This window comes from Athene cunicularia, assembly GCF_003259725.1.
Source record: "Athene cunicularia isolate RWA chromosome 1 unlocalized genomic scaffold, athCun1 chr1_part1, whole genome shotgun sequence".
In the NCBI taxonomy this organism is placed as follows: domain Eukaryota; kingdom Metazoa; phylum Chordata; class Aves; order Strigiformes; family Strigidae; genus Athene; species Athene cunicularia.
In genome coordinates, this window is record NW_020799091.1 from 95,774,384 (window position 1) to 95,793,651 (window position 19,268).

Sequence of the window (19,268 nt, forward strand, 5' to 3'; positions counted from 1 at the left end):
AAGATGGCTCAGGTTTCTGGTTGCAGTTCTTGTGAATGGATGGGTATCGCTTGTGAGGAACATGAAGGAATTTGATTCCTCAACCTTTTAAGTGAAGGCTGAAATTGATACTGTAGTAGTTTTGGGAAGGACTCCTTACATGTTTGAAGTTAGTCCTATTCTTTCCTGACAACAGAGAGCTAAGGCTGAATCTATATATGAAAAGTCAGACAAGCTCTGAGGTTTCAAGTGTGATACATACATTATATATCTTCCTCTGTCACAATGCCATGTCTTTATTTCATTCTAATAATTTAAGGACTTGATATTCTCATATCCTGACAAATTTTAAGTATCTGCTGCTGCACAATGATTTTTCTGAAGAGAGTGAATGATCGTCCTATACAATCACTAATTATACGCTAATTGTGCTTCATGACATCTGTTTTTCTCCTCTTCTGATTTACAATGAGTAGCTATGGAAACTGAGGGTGGATACCTCAGTACTCCGCAAATGAAGTGGGCAGGAGAATTTATTAATTTCCTTGGGATAGTTCTGTTTTGCTTAGTCAGTAATTAGGATCAATGTGACTACAAAAAAGTCAGTTAAGAATGGTGAAATGACCTTTTTCAACTGCATTACAAAGCAAGTACTTCTGAAAAAGGCTTGTTAATGACTCATACTTAAAATAAAAGGCAGTGTTACTCAACCTCCTCAGTTGTTTATGTCAAACTTCTATACCAAACCCCTCATCAATCCACTGTAAGAATGTCTTTGTACGTGCCATGTTCACCCATTACAGAAGAAGAATCAGTTCATCAAGAGAAGCTGTCAACGTGATTATAGAAGTTCACAGTGTTCACTACATTGTAGAAAGAAACATAGATTCGAGGCCCTAATCTGTACAGAAGACATCTGGGGATGCATAGATCCACTACAAAAAACTCAATATAATCTATGCATTTCCTGTACCACAGGATAAGGCTAATAAAAGAGATGTCACTGTAGGGTGGACTGTGTCACCATAGGAGACAGCGTACCTATACTCAGTAACCTTGAGACGCTTGACTAGTCCCAACAAAGAAATGCTCCTAAGGACAGTTTGGTATTGTCTCCTTCCTCTGCATTAAACACTGCTAACCCAAAGGGAGATGCTTCCTCTCACTTTCTCTTATTGTGTTATGGTTTGGAAAAAAAAAAATAATTCATGGGATTTTGTTAGAGTGTGAGGCAAACCTGTAGTGATAGTCCCACTTGCTCTGTTCCACACTGGCAGCACAGACCAGATAAAAATCTCCTTTTTCATAGGATGAACCTTCTAGTACTGTGAATGTATTAAATTATGAAATTTTATTTCCACGGAATGTCCATGAGGCCAAAGATCAGCAGCATTACAGAAAATGCTGACAACCTTAGCAAAAATACTCAGGGTTATCAAAGGTCTTGCTAACTGTTCTTGAGAGATTTGCCCAACATCCATGCTTGGATTAAAGCCACCTGGAATTTCCTTAAATAAAAGGCAATACAAAGCAACCAAATTCACCATCCAAAGAATTCCACATCTGTTGCTGCAGGACATTTCTAACCTTCTTCTAGGATGTGAAAGAGACCATGCCAAGAAGAGAAAGCAGGCCAAATGGCATTTTGATCTAAGAATACTTTGAGGTAAAGCCCAGGAATATGCAGCTTCTCTTGATGACCCAATTCTTGTTCTGTAATGGGTAAACATACCATGTACACAGAGTTTCTTATAGCAGATTGGTGATAGGTATATGGTATAGAAGTTCCTACGTATAAATGCTACCATCTGCAATTGGGTGCCAGCCTCACTGCAGCCCTGGGGACATTACCACCATACTACAACAGCTCCATATGATCTGGTCACTGTTCACATGGAGAGCCTTCTACTTGCACCTGAATTGCTAGTACAGAATCTATTCTGGGTTGTGTGCAGAAACTGGGAGTAAGATCTAGAGATTTTTTCCAAGTCAGTGGTAAAACTGGTGCTGAATATTATGGAGAACAATTTCACCTGAGGGTTTGTCTTTGAGTAAATGAAGTCTAACAAATTATGTTAATATGGCAGGCATGGCCTAATCAAGGATATTTAAGACCTAAATTCAGTAGATGTTTACTTGGTGAAGGAGTAAAGGCCAGTTTTCTTCGCAGTGAATTCACAGTAGGAGTTAGTGGCAGATGTACTGCTTCATTTGTCTTGCACAGTCCTAAATTGGACTTTGTGGTTCATTAGACTTGTACCAGTCCTCTCACAGATGTGAATTTAACCCTACCTATGTATCAGATTGTGACTACTGGGTCTTATTTCTACCACCTTTGCACATCTCATAGTATTTCATTTCCAAATAAGAGACTTCTCAAAACAAAACAAAAAGCATACTTCTGAGTATAGGCAGTACAGTACAAGCACTACAGTATAGGCAAAGTACAACAAGCATTCACTTACCTATAGTAGAGTTGACAAAAATAACAGTTACAGTTGCATTCTGAGGGTTAGGGAGTGCTTCTATGTCAGCTAAACAAGTCAAAATCTCAGTGTCCATCGGAGTCAAAGTTAGGATGCTCAGGGCATTGTGTAGGCCATTAGATCCTTGACTTTGCTGGGTAACATACCTCGACTTATCAATGACAGAGTCATTTGTCATCCACGTAATGTCTGGAGATGGAGCCCATCCTAAGGCTTCACAAACAATTTCAACTGTTTTGTTCTCTTTTACTGTTAAGGTGCTATTTTTGATGAATAAAGATCCATTAACTGTAGGAGGGAAAAGATGTTTTGTTCCTTCAGAATATTTGGCTGCATTGCTTTCCTGCTGATCGTTTTAAATCTTATCTTGCTACCCAGAAATAGCTATGCCTTGAGATACGAAGTAAAAAACAATCATTATTAACACAGATACACCACATGCATGATATAAACATGCAGATATTGCAACTTCATAAACACGTTGTCCAGTAAGTCTAAAGCACGTCTCATCTTTCAGTAACTTTCCAATAAAAAGCACGAAATTATACTTTTTAGCTATCCTGATAAATTTCCAGCTGAAGGACAACATAATGAAATAACAGTGTTTCTTTCAAAGTTTTAAGTATGTTCGGGTTTTATCAGGAAAGGTTTATGGGTAGATGATGAGATATTCTCATGGCATGAAGCACCTCTTTGACGAATGGATAGTGTCTGGTGGCTAGATTTTGCTTTATTGGCTGCCCACTGTCACTACTGATGATTCAGCGAGGAGGAAGAGGTCTCACACACAGGCGTTTGACACATAGGAACTTTTTGTTCCTTGGAAATGGTAGCTTGCAGCAGCAATCACATGAAGATTATCACCTTGTGTCTCAAGGGCTTTACTTCTACATGCCATTAAATCAAACTCAAATAAGCCTGATACAGACTGATTCCTGAGTCAGAAAGCAGGAGGGAGATCCACTCTAAAGACAGCAGAAGTTTCAAGTACAAAGACGTGCATAGGGGTAATCTATACTGTTTCTAAACAAAAAGATTATTTTTGACTGACTGCTGGTGAATCTGATATAGCCCTTAGGCACTTTAATAAAATCCAGTAAAGAATAAGAGATGTAATAGGAAAAAAACAAGGGCAGCTACAACCTTTGTTAATGGTACTCTGAATGTGACTTTGAAAGCTGCTTTAACAGTCAAATTAAGACAAGGAGGACAGGAGGCAAAGAATGGTAAATGAGGGCATGTACTCCTTCACAGGGATAATTTGAGCAATTCATCAGAGGATTCCTTTAAGTGCAGTATAATAAAATAGCTTTCTATTGGTGGCTATACGCACCTTGAACAGAAAGAAACGCAAAGCTGTTCTCACTAGGTTGCTGGGTGCTGCATTCAATTTTTCCAGAGTCACTCAGCTGCGTGTTGCGGATGATCAGCTCTGAGGTAAACCCGGTGCTACTGGTATAATTTTGAGAGGTGAAGCGGTCTGATGTTTCAACAGCTCCTTGAGAATTGATGACAGTGAGGACAGGATTTCCATTGGACAGCCAAATGAGAATTACCCATCCTACCGACACAGTACAATTAAACCGGACTTCTGAACCAGCAAGGACTGTTGCATTAGTAGGGCCATTTATAATAGAGTAACAAAAGCCAAGACCTGGAAGGAAGGAAAAAAACACAGTCTGTAAATATATGTACAACACCACCATGAAAGGCCTTTGACTTAATTTTCACTGCCAGCAATTTAAGGCTAAAAAGCCAGGTGCCCTGATTCAGATAGTATTATTCACTAAGGAGCACTGGGGTATTCAGCACTTAGTCATGTATTAGGAAAGGCTGTTGATTCAGCTGAGCTGGCACTTCATCTCTGACAGTCATCAGTACCTGACACTTTAAGGGAAAGATTCTTGTCTCATTTTCTATAATGCCTGTCAGCAAGTAGTTAAAGATATGCATGGTGAATTGAAATTGCAATTGAATAATGTTAATCCTACAGCAGTAAGCAGTGGTCAAATGCTACATCGTTATAATGGATCCTCAAGCCAATCATTACAAACCCAATAAGTAAAAGTTTATATAGTTTAAAAGATCTTAACCAGTTCAAAGATGGGAGATGTACAATCTAATCTTTCAGCTCCAGTTTAAATGCTTTTCTTTAAAGATACCTTTGATTTTTGTCTCTCCCCCTCCCACTCCAAAATCACCTGTCTCTCTTCAGTGATTAACTAAAAAGCTGACTTATCATTTTGCTGAAAGAAAACAGTTTCACTTTTAAATAGGAAAATACATGAGTTCTCTAGACTTTAAAGTAATAAATGAGTATGTAATTGGTCCCTTTTCCATACCTTGGGTTGCCACTGATTTTTTGCAGGCCCAGCATATATCCTTCTGTGCTCCTTCCCCTATTCATCTGTCTCTTCCCTTAATTCTCATGCATGCACATACATACTTACCCACCTTCTCAGGCTTTCTGTTAACCAGAGCTGCTGTAATTCATGAGGTTTTCTTCCTTAAAAGATAGTATGAATTTTGTCTACTATTTTTCAGAACTGAAAGCTCCTTTCTAATGAACGCAATTTGCTTTGCTTTCCTCCTCAACAGACCTGAGGCTTCTCGTTGCCCTCAGAGCAGATGGTGGATCTCCTGCACATGGGCAGAAGCACTCACTTCTACCAAGCAAAAAGGGAAGGGAGCACAAAGGCAGAGACCTTCGTTATCAAAGCAGCAGATGTGATTTCAGTCCCTGAAATGGCCAGTGGAAATGGTGCCATTTTGAAGGTATGCAAATCTTAAAGCGTTGGTCAGAGAGAGACCATCATATACCCTACTCTTAATGAGGGACAAACCTTCACACTGTAAGAACATCCTAGATTATTTGGTTGGTGTCTTAGGGAACAAGCCTTGAGAGAGCAGCTTACCAATGTCCCTCCATATTGGGGACCCCAAAAAGGTATGCCCTCATAAGCCAGTCACTTTACTAAGTCACTGCCACCTGCAGCCTTGCTGGCTGCAGGTGGTGTGGAAGCAGAGGGAGAGGACTACCATTTCAGGCCCTGCTGTCACCGAGGTTCATCTCAGGGGACTGCCTGTGCTCTGCATGCATCCCACCAGGCACAGCTCTTCCTCATCCCCCACAGCTGCTATCATCTCTTCACCCACCTCTAACCTCCAGTCTGCTCCCTTTTGGCCTAGTGCTCACCTGCACCACACTAAGAGTTGCTGTTTGAAGGGGGCATTGAAAAGTTTCAGCGGCAAGGGAGTTCAGGAAACCTCTAGCCCAACCCTCTGTTCCAAGCAGAGCTAACTTTACAGTTAGTTAGGCCATTTGCACAGGTCCTTGTCAAATCAAAATCTGAGTATCTCCAAGGATGGAGATTTCACAAGGTCCCTGCAGACAAAGAAGTCCTACCAGTGAGATCTACCTCACCAGTGAGTTTTTTGTCACTTACTGGGAATCATTCATGCTGAGGAAGCTCCAGGACCGCCAGTGCTACACCCCCCTAACAATTCAGGCTGTAGCCTGCATAATTACAGCAATTAGATACTACAGTCCATAGCAGTCTAATTAAAACTCCATGTCTGCAATTTTGGCCTGAGAATAAGTGTTCAATTATTTTCTAGGAGAAAGAAAGTCTGAAATGGCCATTTCTCCCTTGCTAAGAGTATTCAGGACAATCATGTGATTTTTAAAGGTTTCATTCAACCCAGGTTTTGTACATTTTAGGTAGTTTATTAATTATAAATTATTGACATACTCATTTTTCATTCAGGCAATAGCTAATGCGAGTAGGGGAGAATATGCTGTATTGTTTCCCACAGAAGAGATGTTTGACAGCTTTATAAATGGAACCAGAGCCCAACCTCAGTTACAATGTTGCAACCAGAGCCTTGGTGAATGCACCCAGGACATAGGGTCTGTAATCTCATTGCTTCAACGTTAACATCATTTTCTAATTCACAGCTCACATTTAATCCTAGGCAGTGTATATCTAACGAAGTTTGTGCCAAGAATTGTTCTTTAGTATAAATAGCTCCTCTCTTTCCTCCCACCCGCCGCATGTATTTACAGACAAGAGCCTTTTCATTCTTTCTTTTGCAGGATTATACAAACCTAACTCTCCCTGGTTCTTTGTATAATTGACTCCGAGTTCTCTCATGTTTACAAAAACCTTTACAAAAATTTTCCACCCTCCTGGGTTATGTTACCTCTGCCATGCACCTCATTCTCCAAAGTATACCTGTGTGTGAGCAAGAAAACATTAAACGAAAAGCAAACTTTACTTCCACTGATAGTTAATAAAGCCAGATAAGATACAATAAAACATATTTCTGTTCAACTTAAATGGTTCATTTTTTCCACTAGCATTTATTCAAAGCTCTCTTCAGACTAGTAAAGGTGAATTTAAATGGTTTAAAACATGGAACAGCTTGAAGACAAACTCAGCAATCAAATCTATGGGCATACCTTAATACATTGCTTTACAAACAGTTAACCCAACAAAATGCCTAAAAGTCATGTCCTCTCTTTTCTGTCACTTTCTGAATGTTAGGGATTGGCCACATGTATGTGGATGGCCTCATTTACACTACAGCTACAGATTTTCAAATGGACGTGCACTGATATGTATTCTAGTGAGACCATTTGTCACATAATATGTCCCTCTTCCCTGATATTCAACATCCAGTTGTCATGAGTTCTATTCATAACTTATATTACCAGGGTTGAGACACTGTCCTAACCTCAGATGTGTCTTTGAATTACCTAATTTTTTCTTGACTCATATTGTAGACAGCCTTTACAATACTACCCCCTGTACATCTACAGCATCTGTAACATGTTCCATGTGCTGGATTTTTTTTTTTATTTTTACACTTTGAAGTCTTCCTGACAAGTTGAAGTGGACATAACCAGCTACCATGATGATAGCCAAAGCCATAAATAAACTTCCTTTGAATTAACACCAAAATGCATTTAGCTTCTCAAGAAACAGGAGCTGTGGTACTTATCCACACTGCTCCTCTTAATGCAAACTGATCTCTGTACATTTGTAATTTATTTCCATGCCTGTTCAAACACTTTACTTTTTTAAGAAGCCATGGTTTGCCACCATGGCTCTGAATAAATGATGTGACTTTCAGTACACTGCTAGCTGTTAATTAATCATTTGCTATGAGATCATGTCTGTGAGTTCCATTATAGTCTTGAAATTTAACCCTAAACATGAATAATCACTGATCATCATCTCTAAAAATACATGGCTAATAATTGGTTTTGTTTTCTTCAGACAGTCAAGACGGTATAATCAGGTAGGTATAAGTTACTCCTTCATTTATCTAATATAATATTTTTTTTATCAGTCCGTAGGCATGGTAGGTTCTACATCTTCTTCCACCAACCATATCTACTGGAGCAATAGATGGTCTTCAATTTCTATTGAGCGAGGGAGCAGGTCCATAAGCCCTGTATGGGGATCCTATGAGTAGCAGCAGGACTGAGGAGTGGGATGTAGCTCAGCCTTGCCTCCATTTAGATCTGAGTAAAGCACAACCAGAAAAGGAACTTCATGAGCCTTTTCCACATGCTGCCAAAACATTTTTGGTAGTTTTAACTTTGCCCTTTATCTTCTTGCTTTTATTTTTTATCCTGCAATAGCACGTGGAGTCCTGAACCAACAGTGCATTCCATTGTCCAGCCCATGTACAAACACTGATAAAGTAACTTGTGTAAGGTCAAAGAGGACATTCATGACAGAAATGGGTTCTAAACCCAGTTACCAGTACCTTAAGCCAGTGCTATTACTCCTGTTGCTGGACCCTGCTTCTTGCACTAAGGAGAAAATTTGAGTGCTAGTTTCATTTACATACTGCTTAAAAGATATCTTGCAGATGGTCGCTTTTAGACAAATTAAGGCCTCAGGCTATATTGTCACTGCAATTTACAGGAATTACATGTTCAGCTTTTAACAGCTGGTTTAACATCTGCTTCCCCACACACAACCAATAAGAATTCCCGCCCAGGCAAATACCACCTTTGCAATATGGAAATGTTAGGCTGTTTTCATGATACTGCATTACCCCTTGACTTTTTGAGAACAGAGCTGAGTTAGGACACCTTTGAGGCACATCACTAAATGTTTATAAAGCAGTCACCAGTGGTGAAAGTTTGCTTAAACTGGTAAGTATTTATGGTATTTCAGTTGTTCAGTCCTTCCCAACAGCATGCAGAGTACACACCAACCGCTTCATGAGCTATTTATTTCCACCTCCATCACACAAATTCACTCACATCACTGCGGGTTTTGAACAAAAATACATCTTGTTCCCCGGATGACACCTGCACTGAGAGAACCTCATTTGCCAAAGAACTGCCCTTGGCCTTCATCACCAACGTTTTTTCTTCCACACTTGAACTAAGTCTAGAGGACCACTTTTTCATGCTGAAGGTTTCAGCAACAAGGTCATTGAGACAAGGCTACCTTCTCTTCCTTCCCTCCTCTCCTCTGCTGACTCTGTCCCCTTTTATAAGTGACCTGTTTGGATGCAGCACAGTGAAAGACAGGATGGGTTTATCCTTTTGCCATAATGATTCCTTTTTTTTCAGCCTCATTATCATTTTCAAAATAATCTCCCCCTCTATATCTGTATCTCCCTTCCATCAATACGGCCTTTTATCCTTCTGGTTTTGCGTCTAGTTTTTATCTTCCTCTCTTCCTTCTCTGCTATTTCTGTTTGAATTTCTATATTATTTTCCTTCCAGTCTGTTTTAAATTCCTTTTTCTTTTCACTCTGTCTTTTGTCTCTTGCTCAGCTCACCTTGTCTTCTGCCCTCCCTGCCTCATTATTGGCCCACTGCTCCAGCAGCAGCTCTGCAATATACTGTTTTGGAATTGGTAAGATTTTTCTTCAGCACATCTCAAGTTTATTTCAAAAACCAACAGCCCTGCAGCTGAGCTTTTTGAAAACCAAAACACGTTGGAGCTTGTCAAAGCCTGCAGAAAAGGACTAGCTTATTTGCTTATGTAAACAAGACTTTTAAAATGCTTATAGGATGTTTCTGTCAAGTAACACCAGTCTACTGGTACTCAGCAACACATTTCCACCCACCTGCACACAAACCTCTCCACAGCCCTCAAGTATGTCTTCCCATCTCTTCTGTTACTCGCTGTTTGACAGCTGTCCCTTCCAGCCTCTCCTGGCTCTGCTGCTGGACTACTCTTCTCCTCCTGCACTGTCTCCTGTCTCCAGTGGTGAGGGGCCCCATTCAGGGAGCACTACAGCAGCAGCACCACCAAAATCCTGGCAGCAGGCTGAGACCCTGCTCTGTATGTTGGCCTTGTGGTCTGCAGCGCTATCGCTGCCACAGGACACGCCGTGCCTGCCCAGGGGGATGCTCAGACCAGCTGTGCCATGCAACCACCTCCGCAGCCTAGACACGCTGCCCAGCCTTGTGACTCCCGACATCCCGAGAGCAGCAGTACTTCCTTCAAGAGCGACACTCGTCTCTCTGCAATACACTTTTTCTCTCTGCTTTGGGGTGCGCTCCCGTGGCTACACTGCACAGCGTGGGCAATGCCTGCTGCCCCAGCATGGCTTGCAGGTGGGGCAATAAAACACCCATTGCAGGCGTGCTTGACTAAAAGCGTTAGAGCAGGGTTATAGAAATCCTCTAAAACACATAGTACTCTGCTCTAGATGCGAGAAACAGAACAAATAAAAATTGAGGCTTGTTATAACTTCTTAGTGTCCAAAAATAAGAAATCTAGGGACTTCCTGAGAAAGTGATTGAATCTGCACCTGTGGATGTACCCTCCATGATATTTGTTTCTAGCCTTTTTCAGCCTATTTATGATTTGGTTTCCCCCATATCCAGTGACCACGAGATTTGCTGTTTAATTACATACTGTGAGGAAAAGTATATTCTTTGGTTTGCCTTAAATCTTCTTTCTGGTAGTTTTACTGGTTGCCACTAGTTCTTTTTGTTATGAGAAATTGTGAACAACCATTTCATCATTCACCTCCATATAATTATTTTAATACATTTTTACTATTTCTTCACAAACATTTTTTCACAAACAGAAAAATATCCCGGTCTAATGAAGGCCTCCTCATACCATTGATCATCTCTGTCACACTTTATGCCTTTCTCAGACCTAATATGCCCTTTTTGAAATGGAAAGGCTAACAAAACATCCAGTATTCAAGATATACACTTCCTATGGATTTATATAATGCCAGGTTTCACTGTATTTCCCTTACTGAAGACACTAAGCAGTGAAATTTTCTCTTCTTCAGCAATTCATTCTCTTTCCAAGATATCTACTCTTTTCCTCCAACTAGACATTTTCAGTTAAGTGATGCTTTGCATTGAATGTTTTCTGCTCCTTTATTACTTACTCACTTGGCATCATGACACTTTCTGGCAAATCTTCCTAGTCTCTTTTTGGATTTGGCTGCCCTAAGTAATTCTGCACCACCTGCAAAGTCTGCCACCTCACAGTTCACTCCACTAGGTTGTTTAAGAGCTTGCTGAATACCACACATCCCTGTGCAACTCCACTGGGAACACCACTCTGCTCAGAACAAACTCAATGTTTATTCCTGCACTGTGTTTCCTTCCACCAATTATGAAGACATGACAATACCTTCCCTCTCATCCCACTGCAGCCCCCTCCTTTCAGTCTGTTAAAACTCCAGCTAGGCAATAACAAAAAACCCCAGCCTTGTCTCTGATATTCAACTTGGCACTTTATATTCACTTTTTTTTTTTAAAGCTCTGCCACCAAGATACCTTTTATCTGACTTCACTTTGAATCTCAGACATGTGAAATGTAAATTGGAGCCAAACTAGCAAAATTATCATTTTCACATATTTCTGGAAGCAAAATGAGATGTGGATATTGAGTTCTCTACAGATGGCCCCTCAATAGCAGTCCCAGACAGGAGGAAGATGAATGCAAGGAGGACAAATAAGTGGGACATCCCTGCTCACTGAAAGAGAGAAGGGCAGCCTCCCCATCTCCCCATGCCATCCACTGCTCACTCCTGCATACTGAAGCCCATTCTAAGCCATCAGAACATTCAGGCTTGAAATGCAAACTTAACCATTTCACACAGTTTAAATAATCATCTTCTGGGACCAACTCATCCCACATTACTGGTAACTACCATTTACACAGCTTTAAAATTAGTTCACACATTTTGTCCACAGTGGTTCATTTCACAGGTTATGAATGTGTCCTACCTGGTAGTGAGGCAGTTAAGATGAGAGAAAGTAAAATGAATTTCCGGAACCTCTCCATTGGAGCATTCTCTCCCGATCCTTAAGGCAGAAAGCCACCAGCAGTCACTGCATACTTCAGAAGAAGCTGAAGGACAGAACTTATCAAGAAAGTTGGTAATGAGCTGCTGCTTTGCGTCCTGTGATAAAATGTGACTTTACGTGACCTGTATTACCAACAAGAGGAGAAGAACAAATGAGGGAAGGTTTGGAAGGAGAGCAGTATCTTTTCTCAAAACAACTGTTTCAAAAGTAGTAAAGAAGCTTTCTTCAGCAGAAAAACCTCCACCTATGGGCCTTGCATCTCTCACACCCTTAGTCTCTCCTGGCTACTGCTTCCAGGATTGACTGTGTTAGGGGAGCTCCATCTGCAATCATGAGCAGCTGAGAAAAAGAATTCTCTAAGCTACCCACAATTGGGTGTGTATTGTGCTGTCAGTATCCTGGCAGAATAATAAACCCTGTGCTCCACTACTTACTGTCCTGAAGGTTAATGGTGCAGGGGGCCAGCTGCTTCCCTGGGGTCAGAGGGGTTGTTACCCCACCTCAGGAAACTGATGCCTCCTGCACCAGGCAGCCTTTGGGAGAGGATGTGGGAATATATCTCGATGCACTGCTATACCCGAAAAGGGGTTTTTGAGGTTTTTCTGTGTGTTTTACTTCAAAACTAAGATTCCTATTCATACATTTCCAGGGAGAGCCTGGTACCATATTGCCAAGGCAGTCCTGTCAGGCCCTTGCTGCACTGGGCCCACCACAGTCAGGAAGAATAGTTCCTGCCATCCTGGGCTCTCCATCCCACCTGCCTTGGGGTAAAGATGAGAAACACTGAACTTCTTCCCACCTCCCACAACTAAGCACTCAGAAGGGCTGCTAGTGTAAAGAGGGTCCCCAGAATTATTTCTCTGAACAAGAGAGTGCCTTACAACCAAAAATAAAACACCACCAGTTCTCCACTGTGGTCAGAGATAAGATACAGAGCTTGGGTGGGAGCCATCACAGCATTTTCTGCTTTTCCAGTGTTTGTGATTCACTTGTGTGATATTATTCTCCTCCCCCTCAAAATATGTGGGAGAAAGTTTGACTGCACTGCTTGGTTTACAAACTACTCAGCTGGGAAACTGAATCTTGTTTTCATGAAAGGGACATGGGCCAGAGGATGTGGTTTTGTGGCCAGCCCAAATTTCTTGTCAGGAAAGTGGTTTTGATTTCAGGGGTATTCTTTGTGGCAGCTCTGTGCAATGCATAAATAATGTTATCATTACAGAGACACCCTGAGTTTCCTGTAACAACCATACTTTTTTAACCACTCTTTTGTTAAAACCAAAATCACACTAAGGCACAAAACACAAAAGCCAGCTATTTCACTGCCCTTACACAAGCAGTTCATTTCACAGTTTTGTATGAAGACCCTGCATTAATTCCCAGCAGAGTTTCTATAAAAGCAGCAGTGATGGGATGACACAGGGGTGGGTGGCAGTGCCTCTCACAGGCTGACTGTGCAGGAGGAATGTCCAGAACTTCCCTGCCCGCTGCACCACTGCAACCAACAAAAAACATTTTTGCTGCCTTTCCAAACATGTTCAGCTGCAGCATCAAACTATACCAGAGCTGTATTCACTGCTTGGTGCTTCAAGCAGGGGAGGTACCACTGAGTTTACTGCAGCAATTGGAACCTGACTGGCTCAGCTGCTAGCTTGCTCTTTGGTTTCCCACTTTACAAGCTTTCAGTTTACCTTGTGAACTCAACGGACAGCCCTGTCAACTAATCAACATTTTACACCACACCTGTGGGCTGATTTCTTCGCCTGCATGTTGGGAGGGGGCTAGTTTGTAGGCCAGTTTGGGTTTGTCCAGTGCATTTTGAAAGGGTTTTTTCTCACTTGCATGTTTTCTATGCAGAGGAGTACCCAGTGGAGAGATGGGCCAGGAGGGATTTCTTGTTGCTCTCTCACTGTGATAACTCTCAGCATGTACACAAGCCAGTTGGTATTTTTTAAGAGTATTATCCATCATATGAAGTGAAACAGCCCAAGTAAAGAACCAGGAAATAGATCCAAAAGACAGTGCTGTGTCCCTTTCCAGGAAGCTGCAATCCCAGGCAAGATCTACAAGTCTGATGAGGACCCCACCGGCCCAGGCAGCAGCCTTCATACCTCCACTTACAAATCTGGCTGCACAAATGCAAGCTGAGCTGGGTAAAGTTTTATGGAGAAGAATAAACTTGCAAAAATATTATACCCAAATTCCAGCCAAAATCAGTAAATAACTTCGGATGAAGTAAAGCAAGAAGGGAAATGAAGGGATCTATAACGTCTTGTTTTGAAACATTTCAAAATGGACTTTCAAAGGACCAGGAAATCTTACCCGATTCCCAGGTGAAACAGGATAGTTTGGCCGATGATGAATTAAATACCTGTGGTTTGGCCTGAGCTGCTCTATACGTTCTCCACAGGTGCATGCATGGGGTGACTTGCACCACCAGCGCTGCCGTGCATGGCTCTGAGCCTACTCCCTCCTGCATCCACGCCAGAGGTAAGGGGATAACATCAATAATATCACCCTAAAGGACCAGCTGCCAGGTCCCGCCCAGCACAGAGCCGGGCTTGGATTCTTTGGGCACCCCGCAACGTCGGGAACAACAGCCCCGAAGACCAGGCAGCACAGCAGGAGATGGGGTCTCCTTAAAAATCTGAGTCACTTGTCTCCCTTATCTGAGCATGATGTGGCAGGGTAACAGAATGCTCCTGCTCACCCCACTGCCACCAGCCCAGAACTGGCTTCTCTGCTGTGGCAGGAGCCGGGGAGAGGGTTAAATTAGATTTCAGCCGCCAGCTCCCGCTGCGGGGAAGCAAATAATGGCTCGGGAGGGGTTACCTGGATTGCTGCCCCAGGCGCCGAGAGGGTGTCTCCGACCGCTTCCCCTTTGCCGACCAGCCCCGCTGGCACCCTCCGCCCGGGGGACGCAGCAGGAGGCCAGCAGCATTCAGTGCGAGGAGCCCCAGGCCAGCCCTCGCCTCCTGGCCGCCGGGAAACCTCCCTCAGGCGGCGGGGCGGCTGCCCGAGGCTCCGCGGCGCTGCGGGGAGCGAGCGCTGACCTCTGCCGCCTCTCAGCCGCCCAGCCCCGGGGCACACGCCTGCCCTGACATTGTCCCCGCGCCACGGTGAGGTAAGGATCGCCTCTCCCCTTCCCCCCGCCCAAACGCGCGTATCGCCGTGTTAATGTTTAACCGGTCCTGCAGGAGGAAGTACGGCACAGCCGATGACACGCACACGGGAACAAACTTCACGCTGTCCCAGCCCGAAGAGCTGGATGGGCGCTGCTGCCTGAGGACTCGGCAGAGGACGGGCCGCGCCGCGGGGCATGGCGGGAGGCACTGGGGTTATTTTCCCTGGTTTGTAACCGTGCAGGTGAGGGTGTGGTGCCTCACGCCGAGGCTGGAGCCCATCCCGCCGTTACACAGCTGCACGCAACACGGCAGAGAGCACAAGTGCTGCCCGTGGGCCCCGCACCGGCTGTGCCCTCGGCAACGCGCGCTGTCACCCGCAGCCGGGGGTGTCGGGGTCCATCGGCACTCCCTGGCAGGGCGAGGGGGTCAGCCAGAGCCTGGGTACCTCCAGGGCTCCGCTCAGGAGTGGAAGGAGATGAGGCCAGGGAGAGGGTGGAAGACAAGGCCGCGCCATGGCACCAAGGGGCCGGCCCAGGGAACAGGCCCAGGGATGGGGCAGGCTGCAGCGGGCCCTGGGCAGGCTGCGGGAGCCTCGGGTCGCTGCCAGGGCACGGTCAGGCCCACTGGTGCCCTCAGGCCCCACCGAAATGGGCCCTTTCTCTGAAGGGCATCTTGCAGCTGGTGAGAAAGCTGGATTGGTTTTCCATCTTTCAGTGGAAATGCAGGCCCCAAGCAAAAGTGTCTTGTTGGTTTGGTTTTTTTTTCCTTTTTTTTATTTTCATATCCTTTCTTACTTTAAGTTTTTATTTTGGGGCATTTTTTGTGCTGTGTCAAGAAAATGTTCATTAAAACATTTCATTTAATTCTGAAATATTTTGTGTTTTGTTTGCTCAGTTAAATCATACCTTTTCCTGACACTGTTATGGTCACGTATGTTCACCAAAGCTGCCATGCTGCCTCATGAGAGATGTTCTTTCAATGGCTGCGCCTTTGACTTCCTCTTAGAGCTGAACTGCATCCTTCACATCACACCAGCATTGGTCAGTGAACTGATGTCACACATCAGGAGATTTTTATGATGAGTCCATCTGCCAGGAAGTTTAAATCATAAACAGACATAGGACTTTCCTGAACTATATTTCCTACTAACAGTTCTAGCAAGTAGAAGTCAATGCCACACTGACTCAAAATGAAAAGGTTTAGTCCAGAAAAGGGAAATAAACATTCTCTTTGTGAAATTTTGATCCATTTCTAGAATTAATTTTCAAAAACTTTATTAGGAAAAAATATCACCCCAACTTGTTAAAAAAAAAAAAAAAAGCTATGAAACCTTTAGGAAGTTTTTTTGACCAGTTATAATTTTTTATTTTTGCTTCCTTGTTTTTACAAACATTTCTGAAGTCTAAAATCTCACAGTCTTGTTGCACCAACAGCCCTACTTTCCTAAGAGTATTGTTGAAACACCTTCTGTAGAGTTATGTCCCAGTAAAGCTAGAGGAAGCTGGTTGTCCAAGTAGGAAAAGTGCAGAAGGTTAAAATGGTTTTATCTGGATTTTCACATTGAATTAATAAAGATAACTCTTCATAAAAATGCTTTGGAAAGGATAATGGCTACTTTAAAAATTTTTAGAAAACTATCATTTGGCACTACTGAGAAGAGATTGGCTCTGTCATCTTTGTAATTGCTCTTCAGCTAGATTGAAGCTGTTACTAGATCACCTCTTAGCTTCTCTGCTCGACTAAAGCCTTGCTCCCTCAGCATCTCCTCACTAGTGCTGTGCTCTAGACCCCTGTCCACTTGACGTCCTGTCACTAGACCCAGTCTACCTTCTCCATATCCCACTGGAACTGAGGGGAACAAAACCACACACGGATTTTCAGATGTGTCTAGTAGAGGAGAATACTAGTTTCTCTGAGTTTGCTGGCAGCACTTCTCCAAATGTGACCTAGTTTTGTCATATTTCTCCTCATCAAGATTTTTACCCACTGTCACTTAGGCGGTGCCTCTGCAGCCTGTACCTCTAGGCTGTTGCACCTGATGTGCAGAGCTCTGTGCTTCTTCATGCTGCATTTCACGATGATTCTGTTGGCCCAGTACTCAAGCTTATCAAGGTCCCTTTGGATGTCATGTTGCTGCACCTGTGCTACAGCTGTCGTTACCCCACCAGCTAATCACAGGCTGATCAGCTGTCTCTTTACCACGCTGAGGTCTGTCGTGGTCTGGAGATTAGCCATGTCCTTAAACACGTACAACATAAAGACGCATGCAACACTCTGCTGGCCCCTACAGCAGTTCATTCCCATCCCCTTCATGTAGAGAGGACTGGTTGAAGTCCACAGCGGGAACTGGGCGTGTTGTGGCCTAGAGCATCCACTGTGTTTATGTTCTGCTTTGGATCTGACCCCAGTGGGAGTCATTAGGAGAGCACCTGTCACCTCCACCCACATGCTTGCTGGCTGGGCTTCATCAGATGAAATCCTCCTGGGTGAATCTGGTGCACAGTGACTGTATTCAAATGTCCTTTGTTTTCCCTAGGGCTGCTTAGGCAACCAACACGTGTGTTAATATTTTATTAATTATATCTCACTGACCTTGTTAGTTCCTTCTGTACTCTGACTTTCCTAATGAACCATGATACTGTGATGAATACAGCCATTGGCACTGGTTAGGATGTGTGTGGGATAAGACATTACACAGGATGGTAAAGTGTCTGAATCCCCAACCACTGAGAACATCGCGCACTATCCATCATCAGGAGTGTTCAAAAGATCAGGTCCTAAGTTTGCCAGTCTGATGCAAATGGAAAATCATTTCGTGAATCATCAGCTTGCGTACCAGGCAGATTCCTACCTCCCACTCCAGTTCCTCTAGACACTGCTTTCCAATTATCCATTTTTCTTCTGCCTGTGAGTAGGAGGATATTTGCCCTTTTTTTTCCCCTCAAACCTTCCAAACTCTTTTTTGCACACCATATAGTTTATTCTGTATGGTGCGTAGACTGTGTAAACTGCTGGAGCAACCCTCAACATTTTGTGTTTTGAGGTGTGTTAGTCTGGAACATATGCCTGTACAGCTTGCTGTGCAAAGTGAAATGGACTTTCTGAGAGTCGCTTAGTGAAGTCCTGTCATTGCCATTGTGGCCGTAAGTGTAATTTTTTTTCTTACAGGAGAACTGGACAAATTATCATGTTGTAAAATGAAGAACATTTAGACACCTTAATTTGTAAATTACTTCTAATGATCAGTAACCCAGCAGGAGAAATCACCAGTCCCTTATACTTCCATGCTGTATGTTAGCTTATTCAGCTGAATCAAAGAAAATATGATCAGAGGATGTAAGCACTAAAATAGCAGAGAAGAGGCACTTACAAATACAACATTAAATCTGATTTGAGGTCAGTGCTACAAACAAAAGAATTCTTCATTTCCCCATGGAAACTGTCTTGAAAAGGTGTTTCAACATTACAAAGACTTTGAGAAATGGCTCCCTGTTAAAAAATAAATGTTCTTTTCTCTAGTGAAGAACAGGAGAACTAAAACATCTAGAAAAGTCTAAGGTAGGAGACAAGCTGACCTAGTGACTGAATTAGCTGTCTCTATCTTGATACCTACAGGATGATTCTTTCTACTGGCCAGTCAGGCCAGAGAGATGCTAAGCTATAACTTTTCCAAATCTGCATCCCTTTTTTTCCCCCTCTATGCTCCTACACCTTTCCTCTACTGTTTGCCAAAATATTTGTTGCTCTATAAGAGGTTTTTCATTCAAAATAGATTTTATTAGTGGTAGCTATAGAAGTCAAGTGAGATAAACAGATCCCTCTTCCTCTCTCACATGCTTTAGTTTTGAAAAACTTCATCTCTCTGTTAATATCTTGAAGACTCATTACAGTTTTAAGCTTTGATTCACATTTCTTCTTAATCAGGACCCAAATGCACTAGAGAAAAAGCTCTAGAAATAACAGGGCCATGCCATTTCCTCTCTATTACCTATGTCACTGTTGAGATGCATTTTTCCCCATCTTGTTTCCACTTTGTAGGATATGAGAACTCCAGAGACCCATTTCTGCTTTCAACATTAAACACAGTGGAGACTCAGTGCAAGCTGGAGTCATTGTTGTCCACTATAAATATATTTATGTGAAAAATTAGGATTACCCTAAATGTCCCTCTGTTGCACAAACAATAATGTAGTTGTCTCCATATTTAAAAATAAACCCGTTTGTAAAAAATGCTTTGCTGAGTGAACAAAAAAGAATTAGTGGGCAGATACATTAATTATCTGCAAGATACTGACTGTATCCTGTGGCATCCCCATTGAATAGCTGACGTGATACAAAATGGGGTGTGGGGCACTTCCA

General features: G+C 42.9%; 1 protein-coding gene across 3 annotated transcripts in view; it reads right to left on the minus strand.

The window, feature by feature from the left end:
- The window catches only part of IGSF5 (immunoglobulin superfamily member 5), a 34,170-nt gene extending 19,276 nt beyond the window's left edge, over positions 1-14,894 (minus strand). Inside the window, exons 1-4 of one of the 3 annotated variants that reach the window (XM_026858907.1) lie at positions 14,617-14,894; positions 11,704-11,906; positions 3,799-4,119; positions 2,445-2,753 (exon numbers count right to left, since the gene is read on the minus strand). In XM_026858907.1, the coding sequence (XP_026714708.1) occupies positions 2,445-2,753; positions 3,799-4,119; positions 11,704-11,761 (688 nt within the window). In that variant the 5' untranslated portion in view covers positions 11,762-11,906; positions 14,617-14,894. The remainder of the gene's footprint in view (positions 1-2,444; positions 2,754-3,798; positions 4,120-11,703; positions 11,907-14,616) is intronic. The other 2 variants (XM_026858898.1, XM_026858890.1) reach the window with 2 other exon arrangements.
- Between the last annotated feature and the right edge of the window lie 4,374 nt (positions 14,895-19,268).